The sequence below is a fragment of the Canis lupus genome, chromosome 10, assembly GCF_048164855.1.
Source record: "Canis lupus baileyi chromosome 10, mCanLup2.hap1, whole genome shotgun sequence".
Taxonomy (NCBI): domain Eukaryota; kingdom Metazoa; phylum Chordata; class Mammalia; order Carnivora; family Canidae; genus Canis; species Canis lupus.
Genome location: NC_132847.1, coordinates 47,053,875 through 47,077,444, shown reverse-complemented (window position 1 = coordinate 47,077,444; position 23,570 = coordinate 47,053,875). Strand labels below are relative to the sequence as shown.

Sequence of the window (23,570 nt, the reverse complement as noted above, 5' to 3'; positions counted from 1 at the left end):
ATAGATAAACTCAAAAATGAAAGAGGAGAAATAACAACCAATGCCACAGAAATATAAACAATTATAAGAGGATATTATGAAAAACTATATGCCAACAAACTGGACAACCTGAAAGTAGTAGATAAATTCCTAGAAACATATAAACTACCAGAAATGAAACAGAATGAAATAGAAAATATGAACAGACCAATAACTCACAAAATGAACCAATAATCAAAAATCTCCCAACAAAAAGAAGTCCAGAGACTGATGGCTTCACAGTTGAATTCTACCAAACATTTAAAGAATTTCTTCTCAGACTGTTCCAAAAAGAGAGAAAAGGAAGGAAAACTTCCAAATTCATTCTATGAGACCAGCATTATCCTGAGACCAAAACCAAACAAAGACTCCACTAAAAAAAGAGAACTATAGGCCAATATCCCTGATGGACATGGATGTAAAAATTCTCAATAAAATACTAGCAAATCGAATCTAACAGTACATTAAAAAAATCATTCACCATAATCAAGTGGGATTTACTCCTGGGTTGCAAGGGTGATTCAATATTTACAAATCAGTAAACGTGATACACTGCATTAATAAAAGAAAGGATAAGAACCATATTATCCTTTCCACAGATGTAGAAAAAGCATTTGACAAAGTATAACATCCATTCATTATAAAAACCCTCAACAAAGAAGGGTTAGAGGGAACATACCTCAATATTTAGGGCCATATACCAAAAACCCAAAGCTAATATGATCCTCAATGGGCAAAAACTGAGAGCTTTTCCTCTCTGGTCGGAAAAAGACAAGGATGTCCACTCTCACCACTGTTATTTAACATAGTACTGGAAGCCTAGCCCATCAGACAACAAAAAGAAGTAATAGGAATCCAAATTGGCGAGGAAGAAATCAAAATTTCACTATTTGCAGATGACATGATACTCTATATAGAAAACCCAAAAGACCACCAAAAAATTGTTAGAACTGTTACACAAATTCAGTAAAGTTGCAGAATACAAAATCAGTGTACAGAAATCTGTTGCATTTCTTTCTTTTTTTTTTTTAAATCTGTTGCATTTCTATACACCAGTAATGAAGCAGCAGAAAGAGAAATCAAGGAATTAATCCCATTTACAACTGCACCCAAAACCATAAGGTACCTAGGAATAAACCTAACCAAAGAGGTAAAGGATCTGTACTTTAAAAACTACAAAACACTTATGAAGGAAATTGAGGAAGACACAAAGAAATGGAAAAAACATTCCATGCCCATGGATTGAAAAATGTATTGTTAAAATGTCTATGCTGCCCAGAGCAATCTACATATTCAATGCAATCTCTATCAAAATACCATCAACATTTTTCACGAAGCTGGAACAAATAATCCTAAAATTTGTATGGAACCAGAAAAGCCAGAGGAATGTTGAAAAAGAAAACCAAAGCTGGGGGCATCATAATGCCTGACTTCAAGCTGTATTACAAAGCTGTGATCATCAAGACACTATGATACTGGCACAAAAACAGACACATAGATCAATGGAACAGAATAGAGAACCCAGAAATGGACCTTCATTTCTGCGGTCAACTAATCTTTGACAAAGCAGGAAAAAAAAATATCTAATGGAAAAAAGATAGTATCTTCAATAAATGGTGCTGAGAAAATTGGACAGCCACATGTAGAAGAATGACACTGGACCATTTTCTTATACCATACACAAAGAGAAACTCAAAATGGATGAAAAACCTAAATGTGAGACAGGAAACCATCAAAATCCTAGAGGACAACACAGGCAGCAACCTCTTTGACCTTGGCTATAGCAACTTCTTGTTAGACACATGTCCAAAAGCAAGAGAAACAAAAGCAAAAATGAACTATTGGGACTTCCTCAAGATAAAAAGCTTCTGCACCACAAAAGAAACAGTCAACAACAACAACAAAAAGAAATAGTCAACAAAACTAAAAGGGGACTTACAGAACAGGAGAAGATATTTGCAAACGTCATATCAGATAAAGGGCTAATATTCAAGATCTACGAAGAATTTATCAAACTCAACAACCAAAAACCTAATAATCCACTCAAGAAATGGGCAGAAGACATAAACAGACATTTCTTCATATACATGGCCAACAGACACATGAAAAAATACTCCACATCACTCAGCATCAGGGAAATACAAATCAAAACCACAATGAGATACCACCTTACACCAGTCAGATTGGCTAAAGTTAACAAGACAGAAAACAACAAATGTCGCAAGGATGTGGAGAAAGGAGAACCCTCTTACACTGTTGCTGGGAATTCAATCTGGTATAGCCACTCTGGAAAACAATATGGTAGTTCCTCAAGAAGTTAGAAATAGAGCTACTATGACCCAGCAACTGCACTACTAGGCATTTACCTCAAAGATACAAATGTAGTGATCCAAAGGGGCACCTGCACCCCAATGTTTATAGTAGCCATGTCCAAAATAGCCAAACTTTAGAAAGAACCTGGATGTCCATCAACAGATGAATGGATAAAGAAGATGTGGTATATACATACAACAGAATACTAGTCATTAGAAAGGATGAACTCTTTATCATTTGCATTGACATGGATGGAACTGGAAGTATGCTAAGTGAAATAAGTTATTCGGAGAAAGAATATTATCTTATGCTTTCACGCATATGTGCAATATAGGAAACAGCTCAGAGGATCATAGGGAAAGGGAGGGAAAATTGAATGGGAAGTCATCAGAGAGGGAGTAAAACCATAAGAAACTCTTAACTATAGGAAACAAACTGAGGGTTGCTGGAGGGAAGATGGATGGGGGATGGGGTAATTGGGTGATGGGCATTAATGAGGGCACCTGATGGGATGAGCACTCGGTGTTATATGTAACTGATAAATTATTGAATACTACATCTGAAATTAAGTATCTATTACATGTTGGCTAAGTGAATTTAACTTTAAAAAAAGAAAAAAAAAAGGAAAAGAAAATGGGATGCCTGGGTGGCTCAGTGGTTGAGCATCCGCCTTTGGCTCAGAGTGTGATTTTAGGGTCCTGGGATCGAGTCCTGCATCAGACTCCCCACAGGGAGCCTGCTTCTCCCTCTATGACTCTGCCTTTCTCTCTGTGTCTCTCATGAATAAATAAAATCTTTTTTTTCATATTTTATTTTATTTTTTTTAATTTATTTTTTATTGGTGTTAAATTTACCAACATACAGAATAACCCCCAGTGCCCATCACCCATTCACTCCCACCCCCCGCCCTCCTCCCCTTCCACCACCCCTAGTTCGTTTCCCAGAGTTAGCAGTCTTTACGTTCTGTCTCCCTTTCTGATATTTCCCACACATTTCTTCTCCCTTCCCTTATATTCTCTTCCACTATTATTTATATTCTCCAAATGAATGAGAACATACACTGTTTGTCCTTCTCCGACTGACTTACTTCACTCAGCATAGTACCCTCCAGTTCCATCCACGTTGAAGCAAATGGTGGGTATTTGTCATTTCTAATGGCTGAGGAATATTCCATTGTATACATAAACCACATCTTCTTTATCCATTCATCTTTCGATGGACACCGAGGCTCCTTCCACAGTTTGGCTATCGTGGCCATTGCTGCTATAAACATCGGGGTGCAGGTGTCCCGGCGTTTCACTGCATCTGTATCTTTGGGGTAAATCCCCAACAGTGCAATTGCTGGGTCATAGGGCAGGTCTATTTTTAACTGTTTGAGGAACCTCCACACAGTTTTCCACAGTGGCTGCACCAGTTCACATTCCCACCAACAGTGCAAGAGGGTTCCCCTTTCTCCTCATCCTCTCCAACATTTGTGGTTTCCTGCCTTGTTAATTTTCCCCATTCTCACTGGTGTGAGGTGGTATCTCATTGTGGTTTTGATTTGTATTTCCCTGATGACAAGTGATGTGGAGCATTTTCTCATGTGCATGTTGGCCATGTCTATGTCTTCCTCTGTGAGATTTCTGTTCATGTCTTTTGCCCATTTCATGATTGGATTGTTTGTTTCTTTGGTGTTGAGTTTAAGAAGTTCTTTATAGATCTTGGAAACTAGCCCTTTATCTGATACGTAATTTGCAAATATCTTCTCCCATTCTGTAGGTTGTCTTTGAGTTTTGTTGACTGTATCCTTTGCTGGGCAAAAGCTTCTTATGAAGTCCCAATAGTTCATTTTTGCTTTTGTTTCTTTTGCCTTCGTGGATGTATCTTGCAAGAAGTTACTGTGGCCGAGTTCAAAAAGGGTGTTGCCTGTGTTCTCCTCTAGGATTTTGATGGAATCTTGTCTCACATTTAGATCTTTCATCCATTATGAGTTGATCTTTGTGTATGGTGCAAGAGAGTGGTCTAGTTTCATTCTTCTGCATGTGGATGTCCAATTTTCCCAGCACCATTTATTGAAGAGACCGTCTTTCTTCCAGTGGATAGTCTTTCCTCCTTTATCGAATATTAGTTGACCATAAAGTTCAGGGTCCACTTCTGGGTTCTCTATTCTGTTCCATTGATCTATGTGTCTGTTTTTGTGCCAGTACCACACTGTCTTGATGACCACAGCTTTGTAGTACAACCTGAAATCTGGCATTGTGATGCCCCCAGATATGGTTTTCTTTTTTAAAATTCCCCTGGCTATTCGGGGTCTTTTCTGATTCCACACAAATCTTAAAATAATTTGTTCTAACTCTCTGAAGAAAGTCCATGGTATTTTGATAGGGATTGCATTAAACGTGTATATTGCCCTGGGTAACATTGACATTTTCACAATATTAATTCTGCCAATTCATGAGCATGGAATATTTTTCCATCTCTTTGTGTCTTCCTCAATTTCTTTCAGAAGTGTCTATAGTTTTGCGGGTATAGATCCTTTACCTCTTTGGTTAGGTTTATTCCTAGGTATCTTATGCTTTTGGTGCAATTGTAAATGGGATTGACTCCTTATTTCTCTTTCTTCAGTCTCATTGTTAGTGTATAGAAATGCCACTGATTTCTGGGCATTGATTTTGTATCCTGCCACGCTACCGAATTGCTGTATGAGTTCTAGCAATCTTGGGGTGGAGATTTTTGGGTTTTCTATGTAGAGTATCATGTCATCGGCGAAGAGGGAGAGTTTGACTTCTTCTTTGCCAATTTGAATGCCTTTAATGTCTTTTTGTTGTCTGATTGCTGAGGCTAGGACTTCCAGTACTATGTTGAACAGCAGTGGTGAGAGTGGACATCCCTGTCTTGTTCCTGATCTTAGGGGAAAGGCTCCCAGTGCTTCCCCATTGAGAATGATATTTGCTGTGGGCTTTTCGTGGATGGCTTTTAAGATGTTGAGGAATGTTCCCTCTATCCCTACACTCTGAAGAGTTTTGATCAGAAATGGATGCTGTATTTTGTCAAATGCTTTCTCTGCATCTAATGAGAGGATCATATGGTTCTTGGTTTTTCTCTTGCTGATATGATAAATCACATTGATTGTTTTACGAGTGTTGAACCAGCCTTGTGTCCCGGGGATAAATCCTACTTGGTCATGGTGAATAATTTTCTTAATGTATTGTTGGATCCTATTGGCCAGTATCTTGTTGAGAATTTTTGCATCCATGTTCATCAGGGATATTGGTCTGTAATTCTCCTTTTTTGGTGGGGTCTTTGTCTGGTTTTGGAATTAAGGTGATGCTGGCCTCATAGAACGAATTTGGAAGTACTCCATCTCTTTCTATCTTTCCAAACAGCTTTAGGAGAATAGGTATGGTTTCTTCTTTAAACGTTTGATAGAATTCCCCTGGGAAGCCATCTGGCCCTGGACTCTTGTGTCTTGGGAGGTTTTTGATGACTGCTTCAATTTCCTCCCTGGTTATTGGCCTGTTAAGGTTTTCTATTTCTTCCTGTTCCAGTTTTGGTAGTTTGTGGCTTTCCAGGAATGCGTCCATTTCTCCTAGATTGCCTAATTTATTGGCATATAGCTGTTCATAATATGTTTTTAAAATCGTTTGTATTTCCTTGGTGTTGGTAGTGATCTCTCCTTTCTCATTCATGATTTTATTAATTTGAGTCTTCTCTCTCTTCTTTTTAATAAGGCTGGCTAATGGTTTATCTATCTTATTAATTCTTTCAAAGAACCAACTCCTGGTTCTGTTGATCTGTTCCACAGTTCTTCTGGTCTCGATTTCGTTGAGTTCTGCTCGAATGTTTATTAACTCTCTTCCTCTGCTGGGTGTAGGATCTATTTGCTGTTTTTTCTCTAGCTCCTTTATGTGTAAGGTTAGCTTTTGTATTTGAGTTCTTTCCAGTTTTTGAATGGATGCTTGTATTGCGATGTATTTCCCCCTCAGGACTGCTTTTTGCTGCATCCCAAAGATTTTGAACGGCTGTATCTTCATTCTCATTAGTTTCCATGAATCTTTTTAATTCTTCCTTAATTTCCTGGTTGACCCTTTCATCTTTTAGCAGGATGGTCCTTAACCTCCACGTGTTTGAGGTCCTTCCAAACTTCTTGTTGTGATTTAGTTCTAATTTCAAGGCATTATGGTCTGAGAATATGCAGGGGACGATCCCAATCTTTTGGTATCAGTTCAGACCTGATTTGTGACCCAGTATGTGGTCTATTCTGGAGAAAGTTCCATGTGCGCTTGAGAAGAATGTGTATTCAGTTGAGTTTGGATGTAAAGTTCTGTAGATATCTGTGAAATCCATCTGGTCCAGTGTATCATTTAAAGCTCTCATTTCTTTGGAGATGTTGTGCTCAGAGGACCTATCGAGTATAGAAAGAGCTAGATTGAAGTCACCAAGTATAAGTGTATTATTATCTAAGTATTTCTTCACTTTGGTTAATAATTGATATATATATTTGGCAGCTCCCACATTCGGGGCATATATATTGAGGGTTGTTAAGTCCTCTTGTTGGATAGATCCTTTAAGTATGATATAGTGTCCCTCTTTATCTCTCACTACAGTCTTCGGGGTAAATTTTAGTTTATCTGATATGAGGATGGCTACCCCTGCTTTCTTTTGAGGACCATTCGAATGGTAAATGGTTCTCCAACCTTTTATTTTCAGGCTGTAGGTGTCCTTCTGTCTAAAATGAGTCTCTTGTAGACAGCAAATAGATGGGTCCTGCTTTTTTTATCCAGTCGGAAACCCTGCGCCTTTTGATGGGGTCATTAAGCCCGTTCACGTTCAGAGTTACTATTGACAGATATGAGTTTAGTGTCATCATGGTATCTATTCAGTCCTTGTTTTTGTGGATTGTTCCACTGAACTTCTTCTTAAAGGGGAATTTTAAGAGGCCCCCTTAAAATTTCTTGCAGAGCTGGTTTGGAGGTCACATATTCTTTTAGTTGCTGCCTGTCTTGGAAGCTCTTTATCTCTCCTTCCATTTTGAATGAGAGCCTTGCTGGATAAAGTATTCTTGGTTGCATGTTCTTCTCATTTAGGACCCTGAATATATCCTGCCAGCCCTTTCTGGCCTGCCAGATCTCTGTGGAGAGGTCTGCTGTTACCCTAATACTCCTCCCCATAAAAGTCAGGGATTTCTTGTCTCTTGCTGCTTTAAGGATCTTCTCTTTATCTTTGGAATTTGCAAGCTTCACTATTAAATGTCGAGGTGTTGAACGGTTTTTATTGATTTTAGGGGGGGATCTCTCTATTTCCTGGATCTGAATGCCTGTTTCCCTTCCCAGATTAGGAAAGTTTTCAGCTAGAATTTGTTCAAATACATATTCTGGCCCTCTGGCCCTTTCGGCGCCCTCGGGAACACCAATTAAACGTAGGTTTTTCTTCCTCAGGCTGTCGTTTATTTCCCTTAATCTATCTTCATGGTCTTTTAATTGTTTGTCTCTTTTTTCCTCAGTTTCCCTCTTTGCCATCAACTTGTCTTCTATGTCACTCACTCGTTCTTCCACCTCGTTAACCCTCGTCGTTAGGACTTCTAGTTTGGATTGCATCTCATTCAATTGATTTTTAATTTCTGCCTGATTAGCTCTAAATTCTGCAGTCATGAAGTCTCTTGAGTCCTTTATGCTTTTTTCTAGAGCCACCAGTAGCTGTATAATAGTGCTTCTGAATTGGCTTTCTGACATTGAATTGTAATCCAGATTTTGTAACTCTGTGGGAGAGAGGACTGTTTCTGATTCTTTCTTTTGAGGTGAGGTTTTCCTTCTAGTCATTTTGATCAGTGCAGAGTGGCCAAAAGCAAGTTGTATTGGGAAAAGGAGAAAAAGAGAGGACAGAAAGAAGGAAAGAAAAGAGAAAGAGAAAAAAAAGGAAGAAAAAAAGAAAAAAAAAGAAGAAAAAGAGAAAGAAAAAGAAAGAAAGAAAAAAAGGGGTGGGGAAGGAAACAGATCAAAAAGCAAAACAAAACAAAACAACAACAACAACAAAAGAACCACGGGGGAGTATCTTCTGATTCTGTGTACTTTAAGTCCCTTGACTTCCCCTGGAACTTGTCCGTCCAGCTGGTCTTCTGGGGGAGGGGCCTGTTGTGCTGATTCTCAGGTGTTAGCAGTTGGGGGAGCTGCTGTGCCCCCGCCTGGTGCAGGGCTCAGTGGGGGTTGTTTACCCCGTGAGGCCGCAGGAGGAACAGCCCCAGTGGTTGCTGCAGCTCTGGAGCCCTAGATTCAGCTCCTGCAGGAACTACTCTGCAGGGGCCTGGAGGCTCCGGGCGGGGCCGCTGATCTGCTCAGCTGGGGCAGGAGCGTCCTCGCTGTCCTGGGCCCTCCCGGCCTCTGCCTGTCCCGGGGCAGGCGGGATCCTGGGCTGTGTCCCGGCGCCCTGTGCTCCGGAGCCTGCGCTGGTGGATTCGCGCTCCCGGGCCGCGCAGCCCCCTCCGCGGAGCTGCCGCCCGAGCCCCTCCGAGCTGCTCCTGGAACCGCGCAGCCCCCTCCGCACGGAGCCTCTTCCTCTGCCCGAGCCCCTCCGAGCTGCTCCCGGGGCCGCGCAGCCCCCTCCGCGGAGCCGCCGCCCGAGCCCCTTCAGCTGCTCCGGGTCCCGCCGTGCGCGCTGCAGCCCTTAGGGAGCTCGGCGCATCTCCCGGGGCGCAGGTGTCTGTTACTGTCCCCGGGAGCCCGAGGGCATCCCCGCCCTCCTGGGTCCTGCTCCACCTCCCCGCGAGCCCCTTTCCGCCCGGGAAGGTCGGTGCAGCTCCTGGGTCTCCGGGACGGGGCTCTCCTGTCCTGGGGACACTCGCCCCGGCCTCAGCCCGGCTCCTCGCGGGGCCCCTCCCCCTCGGAGGCCTTTGTTTCTTTATTTCTTTTTCCCCGTCTTCCTACCTTGAGAGAAGCGCGAACTCTTCTCACTGTAGCATTCCAGCTGGTCTCTCTTTAAATCTCAGGCCGAATTCGTAGATTTTCAGGATAATTTGAAGGTTTTCTAGGTAATTTGGTGGGGACAGGTGATTTGGGGACCCTACTCTTCCGCCATCTTGCCCCTCCTCCTAAATAAAATCTTTAAAAAAAGAAATAAAATAGGGATCCCTGGGTGGCGCAGCGGTTTGGCACCTGCCTTTGGTCCGGGGCGCGATCCTGGAGACCTGGGATCGAATCCCACGTCGGGCTCCCGGTGCATGGAGCCTGCTTGTGTCTCTGCCTCTCCCTGTGTCTCTGCCTCTCTCTCTGTGACTATCATTAAAAAAAAAAAAAAGAAATAAAATAATATCTGGTGACTAATAATTCACATTATTTCATGAAAATATATTTCCTGATTTTCAAAGAAAAGCTTATAATGGTTTATTTTTTAAAACTAGAAACCATCATAGTATCAAAGACAGAATAGATGTCAGATTGAGTCACAAAGCTTTTGGAAACTCGTCCCTAGCATTCTGGCCTCCATGTGGCAGTGACATCATAATGTCCTACCTAGTTATAGGATCTACTGGGCAACAGAAATGAAATTCTCAGGAGAAGCAGTAGATTGCTGGATAAATCACATCATTTTCCTTATGAATTTTATGTTTTTTATTCTTGTATATGAGGTTCTTTCTTTACAGAACCTCAATGGGACTTCTTTTAATGGTGAGTAAGCATTTATAGATTTTACAGAAATAGCAGATAAGAAAAATGACCCATTACCCTAGAAAACTGGTATGTGAGTTTTCTACGGGATGATACAAAGTTTATTATTGGAAATATGGCATAATTTACATTTTAAATCTCTGCCTCAAATCCTTTGTGGAAAAATGCAGCTAAAAAAAAGAAAGTAGTAAAAGAACTCAACATATTTCTGTACATGAATTTTGCAGATGATATATGGATGCCTGACTCTGCAAAGGAATATAAAACGGAACCGGAAATTAAGCAGAATACTCCTTCTAATGAGAAAACTGGCGATCATTATAAAGATATAAAAGAATGTAAGTCTTTAAAGTTAATAGTCACACATATATAAAAGCTCGTTATATGGGTTTGATTTATTTTAACTCTTAAAAAATTCTATAATCATTTTATTTCCTACTTCTTAAGTTCTTATTTACCTTATAAGCATTTCATGTGTAAAATGAAATTCTTATTTTCTAGTGTTTTTTCATGAAATGCTATGAAGTTTAGCGAGGTTCTTTTGGTAATTTCCTATAAATAACAGAGTTTATCATGGCATTATGGTGATTTGAAATTGATCTAATTCTATGGTGAATTAACCAAAATTTGGAGGTAGCTATCCGTTTCCCATGGCTGCTGAAACAAAGTACCATAAAGTTGGTGGCTCAAAGCAACGGAAATGTATTCTTTCACAGTTCTGGAAGCCAGAAACCCAAAATCAAAGTTTTGATCATTGCCATGCTCTCTCCAAAGCCTCTACGGGAGAATTATTCCTTGCTTATTCCAGCTTCCAGTAGCCCCAGGCAGTCCTTGGCTTGTAGCACAAGGCTTATACCTTTGTGTCCATTCCCTCCTCCTTTTTTTTTTTTTTTAAGAGTTTATTTATTCATGAGACAAACAGAGAGAGAGAGAGAGAGTCAGAGACACAGGCAGAGGGAGAAGCAGGCTCGATGCAGGGAGCCCGACGTTGGACTTGATCCCAGGTCTCCAGGATCACACCCTGGGCCCGAAGGTGGCGCTAAACCGCGGAGGCACCCGGACTGCCTCATTCCCTCTTCTTATAAGGACACCATATCAGTTTAGGAGCCCACGATACTCCACTGTGAGTCCATATTGACTAATTAATTAATCAATAACCCTATTTTGAAATTAGGTTGCATTCTGACATGCTGGGCATTAGGACTTCAACATATCTTGCGGGGGGGCGGGGCACAAAATTCAACCCATAACAAGATGACTTTAAGATGTTTGGAAGGTCCATCAAACTTCAGTTTATTCATCATTACTCATAATGGACTTTCTTTCCATATCTTTATAAGGCCCACCATTCTATAAAGGGAAGAGTTCATAAGAAACTCTTGTTAAAATAAAAACAAAGTTAAGATTAAATCTATTCATCTTGGATCCTTATTAACATTAAGCAAAAGGAAAATAGAAATACAATCAAGATATATATATACAACACTCAAGTACTTTGATAACAAAATGCATAAGTTGTATTCCTGTTTTCTCTTTTATGAATCAATATCCTTCTTTTATAGGTGAAAAAAAACACCTGATGCTCAGAGGGGTCAATTGCCAGTCTTCATAGCTACCAAAACCAGAGTCAGGAGTGGTATCTAATCTACCCATCACCAGGCTGCCTCCTATGGTGTGCAAATGGTGCAATCATTTCCTTTTCGCGATGGGTAAATAGACCAAGAGCCTGATGATTACTTTGATTAAAGAAAAAAAATCTTTTTTACACACACATTATATACAAAACATAAATGGGATCGTCTTAAAAAATTGTATTATGACTTACTTTTCTCATTTAACAACTCTGGAACTCTTTTCATATCTGCCTCATTATTCTTAGTGGATACCTAATATTCCATAAAATGATGTCCCATAATTTATCCACTATCTTTTTAAAGAATTAGATTATATGCAGTTTTTCCCCCTTTACATCCTTCTCATATACAGTTGCGCGTATCTCTCTTTGGATGGATACCGAGTACTGGGCATTGCTGAATAAAGAGTAAATCTTTAAAAATACCAGCAGATTGCCCTCCAAAAAGTATCTACCAATTTACATCCTCCAAGAATGCTCCGTAATCTCAACTACAATTAATATTGTTAATCGTATTTGTGAATATAGTGAGAAATTTCCACTACTGTTTTCATTTGCATTACTTATGAAGTTGAGTATTTTTCTCTGTATTTATTGGGTATTTTTATTTCTACTTCTGTGATTTGCCTATTCATATCCATGGCCCATTTTTCTATCAGATTGTGTTTATTGGTAGGAGTTCTTTTTATGTTTAGTGTATTAACCTTTCTCCTATAGTAAAAGTTAACAAGTATTTTTTTCCCAGGCTGTTGCTTATTTTTAAACCTGTTTAGATATCTTAATCACAGAGAAAAGTTTTAATTTTCTAATATCAATTGTTGATTAATTTTTTAAATAATTTCTGCATTTTATATGTTGGTTAGATAGGCCTTATTCAATAGAAGAAATTAAATTATTTTCCTATTTTTTTCAAATAATTTCATATTTTTGTTTTTAATGCTTAGGTCTTAAATCCAGTTATTGTATATGGCATAAATTAGGCATAAAACTTTGTTTTTTAAGGAAGTTCGCCAAATGTCTAACACCAATTCCCTACTCATGTGAAACTCATTTAACATAATCTAAATTCTCATTTGAAATTGGCTGTTTTTACCTTTCAATAGTTTCTTTGATCCATCTTCCCTAGAAAAATGCCACAGCGTATTTTATACTTTTATGCTTTCATAACTCATAACATGCATGTTGGACTTTGGTTTCCTTTTGTTATATTTCTCCATGAGGAATTTCTAACTGAGAAATTCCTCAAAAATCATGATACATTAATGGCACAGTTTGTGTGTGCATGCATGTGCCTGCGTGGTAAGATGATTGAATGTATATATATGTATGTATTAAACACACATATGCTATTATAAATGTATAAAATTTTCTGTCATTTCATGAGATTTTGGGAAGAGGAGACATGTATATTTTCATACATCAATATGTTAGTCTGCCATATTGATCCAATTTACTTCACTCTGGTTAGGTGGATATATCCACTAGTTTTGAATTACAACCAACTCCACTGACCACTCTTAAGAGTAAGATTGTTTATGGGCATATGTAAATGTGAATGTATATGACACCTTGATTGTTATTGTTATTGAAATGTATGCTATTTAAACTGTTCCATAGTCTAACAGAAGGTTCAGAGGCAAGCAAATGCCTCTTATTTGGCTTTTGATTATGTCAATAGAGTGATATTATACATCTACAAATCTACTTCAGCACTTGTTGTAGTTTCCTTTATAATTTCTTCTCAGAATGTTATTTAGCATAAGGATACCAATTTGCTTTTTCCCCATGAATTTTATTTTTAAACATTTCCCCGTTTCTTTAATTTGTAGCGAAGAATGTCTCAAATACTTTATTATCCTTTCCCCAAATTAGTCTGTGCCTATGCTGTAAGAAAAAAAAATCAGAGGAGGAAAAACTTAAAGGAACAAGAAGTAATTTAGCCAGTTGCTGAAAACATTTGATCTTGTGTTTTTAGATATGTTCACGACGCAAAATCCAAATGGCAGCCAGTCTGAAATATCCGTGAGAGCAACAACTGATTTGCAATTTGCTCTAAGAAATTGTAAGTACTGAAAGTATTGGAAGTCACTGTTGCAAATATGAAAAGTCCTTAAAGCAAGATTTCAAAACAGCACTAGAGAGCGTTAAGTAGGAAAAAAGTCTTAGAGAAGTTAATGTCAGGAGATTCCATGTTCTTGCACTAATAAAGTCGGAACTCAAAGGATGTTCTTAAGTTTCTTAGCATCACATTTTTGGTTTTCATGGAAAGAAAAATAATGACCACATTTAGGCCTCCAGCAAACTGCATGTCTTTCTTTAACCCACATCCTTCTCCTTTCTGCTTATACCTTCAACTTCAAATGTTCTTATTTCCTTTTTACATCTTTCCATGAAACACAATTAATTTGCTAGATAAAACTGTTGCCAGCATGTGACTTTGGAGACCATTAAAAGTCTCCAAAGTACATATGCATATCTTTCACTATGAAGTGTCAACAGCTCATATCTAAGAAACACACAAGCATAAAACAGAAAACAAGGAAAAGAGGATAAATTAAATAGGGAAGAAAGAATGTTTCTGGCTTTAGTAGCTTCAATTAGGAGGAGCCAGACTCAGTAATACCTAATTATTAATAAAGTTATTTGACAATGATGGAATATTTTGAGCAATTTCAAACCTTGGGACATAAGTGAGGGAAATTTCAAGGGCATATGTTAAACAAATCACTCATGGGAATTTTGCTTGTACACAGCAAACATCTTGTTTGAGAAACAGAGAGCCAGGTCTTCAAAGAACTGGGTAACTCAAATTCTCTTAATAGATGGATTATTGAGAACCATAGGACCCACGAAAGAAATTCTAAAATCAATTTCTATTCTCACAATTTATATCCCCAAAGTACTGTGAAAGAAAGTTGGATTGGGTTAAGAAGTCATTGCCATTTTAAATGGGGGCTCTGACAGAAGGAGATATGCTAATATGATAGGAACATTCTAATGGAGCAAGCCCCTCAAGGAGATGGAACCTTCCAGAATAATTGTGACTAACAATTTTTTAATCACTAGAACTGTGAGGGCAAGGGGAAAAGCCACACACTTTTCTCCAAAAATAAGGGATGTATAGCAGAGTTAAAGGATTATTTACCAATTTTTTGGAGTCCTGCCTGAATCATGTCAACTCTGGTAACAGACTCTCTTTTCTACCGCTTTCTTGCCAAGAGACCTGTCATGGTGCTATTGGTATGCTCAGTGGGAATTCATGCTGCCTCTCTGTAGAACCTCTTCTATAACAAGATTGTACTTCATGTGGAACTACATTGACTCCCATATTAAACAAAATTAATTGAAATGGCCATCATGGGAGGGTGGGATAGGAGGGTCTGAGAAATGTCGCCAGTCACAATTGTTCCCAAATATACTCTTACTGACATTTCTCCAGAGGATGGACAGATTATAGACTGAGATATATACTAAATTAGGCCCCCAAATCCTTGAATTGTGGCCCTAAATCTTTATACCCAAAACTCTGTTTTAAGTAGTTAACATGCAGATATCCTATTTACAAGGATACTGATGCACATTCTTCTCTGTCTGAACACTGAGCGGCAACCTAGCTGCCCAGGGCGTATAGTATCACTTCAAGTCCTGTTCAGAGAATCATCTGAAGCCAACGTTCTCATGTTTTCATGTTCTCATTGGCTTCAGATGATTCCCAGATCCCAATAGATCTCTTTTACCTTTAAAGGAAGCTTATAAACACCCACCCCTCCACCCTCACCCCACCTTTTCCTATCTCTTGCAAATTATAGATGTATTAATCCCCTCTCAGGCAACCCATTATTTTAAGACTTTATTCTTCTATGTCTTCTTCTTTCCCCTTCTTCATTATATCTCAGGAAAATGTCAGCATCTTTCTCTTTTTTTTTCTTTATTATATTTTTTTAGCTTAAAAAATGCCTAATCACAGATGCTGTCCATATTTGTGTATGCTGATAATCTCTTATCCCTTTTTGCAGATAAACTCATCAATGAAACAACTACATCATTTCCTGGAAAAAGCACCAGTGAAGAAAATTCTAGAGAAACCTTTGGGGGAAAAAATCGAAGTATTAAAGTTTCTACACTGTAGTCATACCTGGAGCATATTATTATATGATTTAATTTAAGTTTCACTACTCTGGGCACTTCATAAAGTAATAGCATGCTTAACGAATTTATAAAGCTACAATCTAAAGTCACTCTAAAATCTTTTAAACGGTGAAAATCTGAGTCAATTTATAGATTTACCCAACAAGGGATAGAATGTGAGCTCTTTTAAAAATAAAATTTATTTTAATAAAATGTATTACATTTATATTTATGTTAAATACATAAATATATTTTAATATATATTAATATGATTTTAAAATAATAATGTAAAAATTTCTATCATCTTGAGGAATAAATTTATCTCTAATTAGAATCAATGGTTAGTGTTTCCTAAAAGTACTGGGGGCGGGGGGAGTTGATAGTGACAGGTTTCAAAATCAAAATCATCATTTTACTTTCCTGCCAAGAATATTGTTCCTTATAAAATATTTATATAACCGTAACAACCCTGGATGGCTCTCCTCTAAGGTCTTGAACGAGTGGTCTAATTGAAGACAATAGACCTGTCGTTACATGAAACCCTATTTTCTCCAGTTCATGCAATCCAAGTGTGTTTCTCACATGGTTACTGTGAATTAGTTTGCATCTTTAGCACTACTAAAACAGACACAAATCTTACTTTTTCAATATATTTAAAAATAGAAATCTCATTATCCTGATGGTGGTTCTTTCTTATATATCTTTAGTAATTTACTACTGGGCTTGACTCATGTTCTAATTTCTTAACCAGGCATTTAAATATGAAATAATGTGCCCATTGAGAAATGTTCAAGTTTCATTTCTAGTCACATTTCCCATCCACATTTTTCACTCTTCTTTCTGAGGCTTTCAGAACTCACCAAATCTGCTCATGATTGAGTTTGCTTGCAGTGGAATGATCGCACTCTTGCCTCGTTTGCCTGGCAAACAATTTCAAGTCTTCGAAGACTATATTGGAGCATCACCTCCCTTTCGAAGGGTTTCTGGCCTTTGCGACTGGAGTTAGGTCTCTCTGTACACACCACCTGTGCATTTCTATGGGAGCCTCCATTGTCCCGCATAATTAATGATGATTTTCATCTGCCTCCCAAACTGAGCTTGTATATTCCTTCAGTATTAGGCCTGTGTCTTGTTCATTTCTGAACTTTAATGCCAACCACAGCGTCTGGAACGTGGTAGAAACTCAAGGTTTAACTGTTACGTGACTAACAAGCGAATAAATGTTCTATCACAAATTTAGTAAAGCGAATTTGCCTTATTTAGTTATTCTGTTCTATTTTGTTTTTTAAACAGAACGAACCAAAGGTCCAAATGAACCTGCATTTTGGACAATGTTGGCTAAAGGTAAACTCATAGTAGTTAGGTACCAGGGAAAATGTTTTGGTTTTCTAAAGTCTTATGTAAGAAAGCCAAGATCAGAGTAAATAGTTCTGATATTAAGAATTAATGAGTCAACATTTTTGCTGCCATTATCACATATGATAGCAAATGCAAAACAAACCCACAAAAGCTCATTGTGTCACATATTTTCTGATTCTCTTCCCCCAAAGTTTATGCTCCTATAAATGTTGCAGTCTTGTCATTCAGTTTATTTATGATTAAAAATTTTAAAGAAGGCTCTTGCTCAATGTAGTTCCTCTTGTGTTTGGAACAGTATGCACGTAAGCACATGGAGATATGTGACTAAATGCAAAGTATATATCAAAATACATACATGCATAAAAGTAAAGCATATATCATAAACATATAAGCATACATGTTTAAATGTAATGTGCATGTTATACATATGCACGTTTAAATGTCCATGTACGTGCATACATGCATAAATGTAATTCATGTAGCACACACATCTATGCATGCATTGTAAACACAAAATATATACCACATTCAGGTGGTCCTCATTATTTGCAAATTTTGTATACATGAATTTACCTACATCTAAAATATGTCTGTAACCCCCCCAAATCACTTTCATTGTCATTTCCAGACATGCACAAAACAGCAAAAAATTTTAATTGCCTGACACTCGTGTTCCCATTGGAGGTAGAACAAGGCGACACTGCCTTTCTTTTGCAACTCTGAGACTATAATTAAGTGTCCTTTTTGTGGTTGATTTAGTGCTACGTGTTTTGCATTTTTGTGCTTTCAGTCAGTGATTTTGCTAATTAAAATGGCCCCCAACTGGAGTTTTAGGATGCTGGTTAGTATTCCCAAGCACAGGCAGGCTGTGATAAACCTTATGGAGAAAAATACATGTCAGATAAACTTGTTTAGGCTTGAATTCTACTGCGATTAATCATGAATTTAATGTCAGTGAATCAGCAATGTATATTAAATAAAGCATCTTTAAACAGAAACACATATAAAATAAGTTATGTATTGATTGGTTGAAAAAATTGTGACCAGAGGTTCTCAGGAACCTAAACTTGCATATCCCCAGGAGAAGCAATTCAGTATTCACTAAGTCAGTGTTCATGGGACTTTATGGAACATAAACTGTCATTGAATAATAAGAATAAACTCTCTACATTAAACACACACCCAGTAATTTTAGTAAGTGAATTTTGTATACCATAACACCAATTTATTGTCTTAACAGCTTTAAATGCAACACCAACAGCTGAGGAGATTGAAGAAAAAGATCTATTATTTCACCCAATTCCAAGTAAGAACAAAATTCTTCAGTTAAATGGATGCATAAGTGCTGGCACACATTTCAGGTGTGACTTCACTGTGTGGCGATACTGGCTTCCCTAGTAACGTGCAGTGTATATAAAAGGGTAGTGTGGTGGCTAACATCGTATCAGAGAAGACATTTGCTGTTTTCAAAAGCGATTGCCTCTAAGCATTATTCTCCAGTTACCATATTGCTGAGCGCTATTTTCATTTTCTGGTTTTGTGACTTCTATTCCTAAAACAGATAAACCAAACAGAGGAAGAGGCAAGTGAATCATATATAGAACAGTTTTTTTTAGAGCAGTTTTAGGCTTACAGAAAAAAAATAAGCAGAAAGTACAAAGAGTTCTCCTATATTCCCCTGCTCAGTTTCTCGTATGATCATTTTGCATTGGTTTGGTATGTATTTTACAATTGATGAGCTAATATTGATACATTATTTTTAACTAAAGTCCATAGTTTACATTAGGGTCCACTCTGTGTTGTATAGGTCTGTGTTTTGACAAATGCATAATGTCATGTGTCCACCACTACAATCAGAACAGTTTCACTGCCCTAAAAACCCCCTGTGCTCCACCCATTCACCTCTTCTTTCCCTGAGCCCCAGCAACCATGGATCGTTCCATCATCACTATAGTTTTGCTTCATCCAGAATGTCATATAGCTGGAGATGTACAGTACATAGACTTGCACCCTGGCGTCTTTCGCTCAGTAATATGCATTTAAGAGTCCTCCATGTATTCTCGTGGCTTGATGGTTCATTTCTTTTTATCACTGAATAGCAGTTCATTGTGTGGATACACCAATTTATCCTTTCACCTACTGAAGGACATCTTTATTTCAGTTTTTTGGCAATAATGAATAAAGCTGCTATAAACATTCATGTGTAGGTTTTTGTGTGGACGCAAATTTTCAACTCATTTGGGTAAAAAACAAGAATTGTGATTGCTGGACTGTAGGTAAAAAACAAAAAACAAAAAACTATGTTTAGCTTTGTAAGAAATTTCCACACTGACTTCCAAAGTGGCTGTACCATTTTGTATGCCCATCAGCAATGAATGAGAGAATTCCTGCTGCTGAATGTGGTTTTTGGCAATTTTCATTCATGGATTGTAGTCATATGAGTAAAAGAATTCCTGATTGCAATAGAAAATTTCTCAACAAGACACCATATTAATATTAATTAATCCAAAATCTCTGTCCTACAAATAAACCATAGGGGAAAAAATAGCATCTGGTAATACATCTAAGGCTTGACTCCTCTATTCTGTGTTGGATTATTTGACAAATAAAGCCATTTGCCTTGCAGGGTTTTAAGAAAATAAAGTGAGTCTTTCTTTAGAAAAGTTATATGTAGGGATCCCTGGGTGGCGCAGCGGTTTGGCGCCTGCCTTTGGCCCAGGGCGCGATCCTGGAGACCCGGGATCGAATCCCACGTCGGGCTCCCGGTGCATGGAGCCTGCTTCTCCCTCTGCCTGTGTCTCTGCCTCTCTCTCTCTCTCTCTGTGACTATCATAAAAAAAAAAAAAAAAAAGTTATATGTAGGAATGACAAATGCAGTGCTACTCTAGAAATATTCTGTCTTTCCAAGTAATTAAATTGAGCATGATTGATTTTCTATTATGTATGGAACACACATTACATGCTAGGTGCTTTATATACATTATTTGTCAGTCCTCATAGCAACTCCATGAAGCTGAGATTGTTTCCATTTTTCAGATGAGGGAACTGAGGCTTAGAAAACTTGCCCAACTAGTTTCCAAGATCTATAAAGAACTTCTTAAACTCAACACCAAAGAAACAAACAATCCAATCATGAAATGGGCAAAAGACATGAACAGAAATCTCACAGAGGAAGACATAGACATGGCCAACACACACATGAGAAAATGTTCTGCATCACTTGCCATCAGGGAAATACAAATCAAAACCACAATGAGATACCACCTCACACCAGTGAGAATGGGGAGAATTAACAAGGCAGGAAGCCACAAATGTTGGAGAGGATGTGGAGAAAGGGGACCGTCTTGCACTGTTGGTGGCAATGTGAATTGGTGCAGCCACTCTGGAAAACTGTGTGGAGGTTCCTCAAAGAGTTAAAAATAGACCTGCCCTACGACCCAGCAATTACATTGCTGGGGATTTACCCCAAAGATACAGATGCAATGAAACGCCGGGACACCTGCACCCTGATATTTATAGCAGCAATGGCCACAATAGCCCAACTGTGGAAGGAGCCTCGGTGTCCATCGAAAGATGAATGGATAAAGAAGATGTGGTTTATGTATACAATGGAATATTCCTCAGCCATTAGAAATGACAAATACCCACCATTTGCTTCAACGTGGATGGAACTGGAGGGTACTATGCTGAGTGAAGTAAGTCAGTCGGAGAAGGACAAACATTATATTCTCATTCATTTGGAGAATATAAATAATAGTGGAAGGGAATATAAGGGAAGGGAGAAGAAATGTGTGGGAAATATCAGAAAGGGAGACAGAACGTAAAGACTGCTAACTCTGGGAAACGAACTAGGGGTGGTGGAAGGGGAGGAGGGCGGGGGGTGGGAGTGAATGGGTGACGGGCACTGGGGGTTATTCTGTATGTTAGTAAATTGAACACCAATAAAAAATAAATTTAAAAAAAAAAAAAGAAAACTTGCCCAAGCTTGTAATTAGCTTGCTCATGATTTCCAGTGGTTGGGAATTCCAAACCCTTCTCCTGTTTTGAACATCACCTTGAAAAAACAAAATATACTACAAGCACACCTCCTTATAAAAGCCCTTTTAGGAGAAGCAGAGCAATTCAGGAGCACAGCCCCTTTTAAGATTTTTGTTTGATTATTCCCCAAGGAATTAGCCTCAAAGTCAAGATAACAGTCTCTCATAGCTGTATACATTTCACTCTTTGTGGTCTAAGCTCCCACTTTGACAATCATGGAGAAGCTCCACATATGGGAGCTCATCACTGCTTATCCCCAAAATACCATACCTTAGGAAAGAATGAAATCCTTTGGAACGTTTGGGTGAAAGAAAGTTGGGGGAAGAGAGAAATATCAACATGGCCATTTAAAGTTACCATTAAATAAATTTCTATTAAGTAAGACATAAATTCAAGAAAACATAAAATTTGGCAGTAAAGATTTTTTTTTCATTAATAGATTCAGTAAAAAGACCTTCAACATCTCTGGATCTGGACATGATTTTTATTATCGAAGTTACTTTAGAAGGAAGTAGGTTTTCATTTCTTTTTTAAAATCAAATACACTAGGTGTGATCTCAGTAATAAAATGACAAATTCAATTCTTAAACCTCAGGGAGAAAGCATCTAGTACACCATCCTTTTAACATCAGAGAAAAATTAATGCAGGTCCCAATAATAAAACAGTAACTTTCTCTTCTGAAGGACAAACCCATGGTAACTTTGTCATGTCTTAATAGTCATCTCTTCAGAGTCTTTAAATGGTCTTTATTAGGGACGAAGATTGCTATAGACACATTTTCACATCTGGTAACCTGGGTTTGAAACCAGATTTTGCCACTTATTCACTATGTGCCGTGGGCAAATTCATAAATGTCTGTGATCCTGTAACATGAAGCTCAGAACAGCTCCTCCAGGACTATTGTGGCGGTTAAACAAAATAAGTGAAGCGTACTTAGCCCTAGGGAGTGGCCTATAGTCTTCTTTGCGTTGCATGAGACAAGTGAGAGTGAGCAGTGCATACTCTGGATGGTGAAGGCTTCACTGCAGTTGCTTTGCTCTCTTTACTTCTCCAGGAAAACACGCTGGACACAGTTACTGTTTTCCATTGCATTTTCTTTCTTTCCTCTCAGTGTCTGATTTGAATACTACTAATGAAGACGACCTGAACAAGCTACAGGATATCAAGTTAAAATTAATGCTGGGCATCTCATTGATGACCCTCTTCATTTTTGTCATCCTCTTGGCAGTCTGTGGTGCCATGCTGTACAAAGTGAAGACCATTAGGTAAGTCTGCAGACCTCTGGAGTCTTTGGAACATGCATGATATGAAGCTCTCACCCTCCTCTTTAGTTGACTGTTTAGGAAATGTGTCTCGCAAATGTATAAGGTACTGAGTTAGGTGCCATCTCCCTTCTTCAGAAAGGAGCATGGGGGGGGATCCCTGGGTGGCGCAGCGGTTTGGCGCCTGCCTTTGGCCCAGGGCGCGATCCTGGAGACCCGGGATCGAATCCCACGTCGGGCTCCCAGTGCATGGAGCCTGCTTCTCCCTCTGCCTGTGTCTCTGCCTCTCTCTCTCTCTTTCTCTCTGTGACTATCATAAATAAATTTAAAAAAAATTTTTTTTAATAAAAAAGAAAGGAGCATGGGGCCATCTCTCAGGGAGAATTTTTCCCCAGCATTTTAAATAGTCATTTAGATCTAAAAAAATAAAATAACACTATTTGACAGGAAAGGATATAGATAATCTAAATATGCATTCTTTTTTGCTAGCCTTAGAACAAAAAGGCTATGAATGGTGTTCAAAATAGCTTAGAGTCTAACACTTGTCTTTATTTATATGGCGTTATACCAAGTAACTGGATAGAATTAATATTTTAATTTTGCGATGCTTTTCTAAATTGAGTTGAGCTGCAAGTGTATACAATTAAAAACAATTTTTGATACATGTTTTCTTTTTCAGTTATAAAGAGAGATGTCAGGAGCAATACCCTGTCAACCCAGAACTAGCAACTCTGTCTTATTTTCATCCATCAGAAGGTGTATCAGACACATCTTTTTCTAAGAGTGCTGAAAGCAGCACGTTTTGGGGCACTACTTCTTCAGAACTGAGAAAATCAGACACAATGTCAAAATCTAAAACAACAGACATGGTTTCTACAGCCTCAGATGATACAGGCGTGAATGATGAATCAGATTTAATTCAGAGTGAAGAACCAAGTGAAGAAACTCCCACTGATGAATAGACAACTTTACATTTTTGTCAGAAAAGAAGTTTCTTGTGACACCCATTAAGGTCATTATGTGGAAACTCTACTGAGAAATTTAAAATTTCTAGTGTCTGAAAAGGAGGATATATTCAATAAAATTCTCTCAACCATAACAATTATATAATGGAAAAAAATACAAGAAAATAAGGTGTGGAAAACTCATCTAGTAAAAATGATCCTGGACAGTGA

General features: G+C 38.3%; 1 protein-coding gene and 1 long non-coding RNA gene across 3 annotated transcripts in view; one reads left to right on the top strand and one right to left on the bottom strand.

Moving 5' to 3' along the window:
• LOC140641560 (uncharacterized) overlaps positions 1 to 9,955 on the bottom strand; it is a 20,891-nt gene extending 10,936 nt beyond the window's left edge. The window contains exon 1 of one of the 2 annotated variants that reach the window (XR_012038138.1): positions 9,234 to 9,955. This is a non-coding gene — a long non-coding RNA (uncharacterized lncRNA). The remainder of the gene's footprint in view (positions 1 to 9,233) is intronic. The other variant, XR_012038139.1, reaches the window with a different exon arrangement.
• EQTN (equatorin) lies at positions 9,810 to 23,570 on the top strand. Its single transcript, XM_072841589.1, has 8 exons — positions 9,810 to 9,974; positions 10,202 to 10,312; positions 13,583 to 13,669; positions 15,624 to 15,713; positions 17,029 to 17,079; positions 18,335 to 18,400; positions 22,245 to 22,398; positions 23,075 to 23,570. Exons 1-8 carry the CDS (start codon positions 9,848 to 9,850, stop codon positions 23,355 to 23,357), a joined length of 969 nt encoding a protein of 322 aa, XP_072697690.1. The 5' UTR covers positions 9,810 to 9,847; the 3' UTR covers positions 23,358 to 23,570.

Excerpts from the sequence above, each read along its gene's own strand:
- EQTN (XM_072841589.1), top strand. The coding sequence starts at position 9,848 with ATGAAATTCTCAGGAGAAGCAGTAGATTGCTGGATAAATCACATCATT. Across the intron at positions 15,714-17,028 it reads CTTTGGGGGAAAAAATCGAA|AACGAACCAAAGGTCCAAAT; the intron begins GTATTAAAGTTT and ends TTTTTTAAACAG. Across the intron at positions 22,399-23,074 it reads TACAAAGTGAAGACCATTAG|TTATAAAGAGAGATGTCAGG; the intron begins GTAAGTCTGCAG and ends TTTCTTTTTCAG.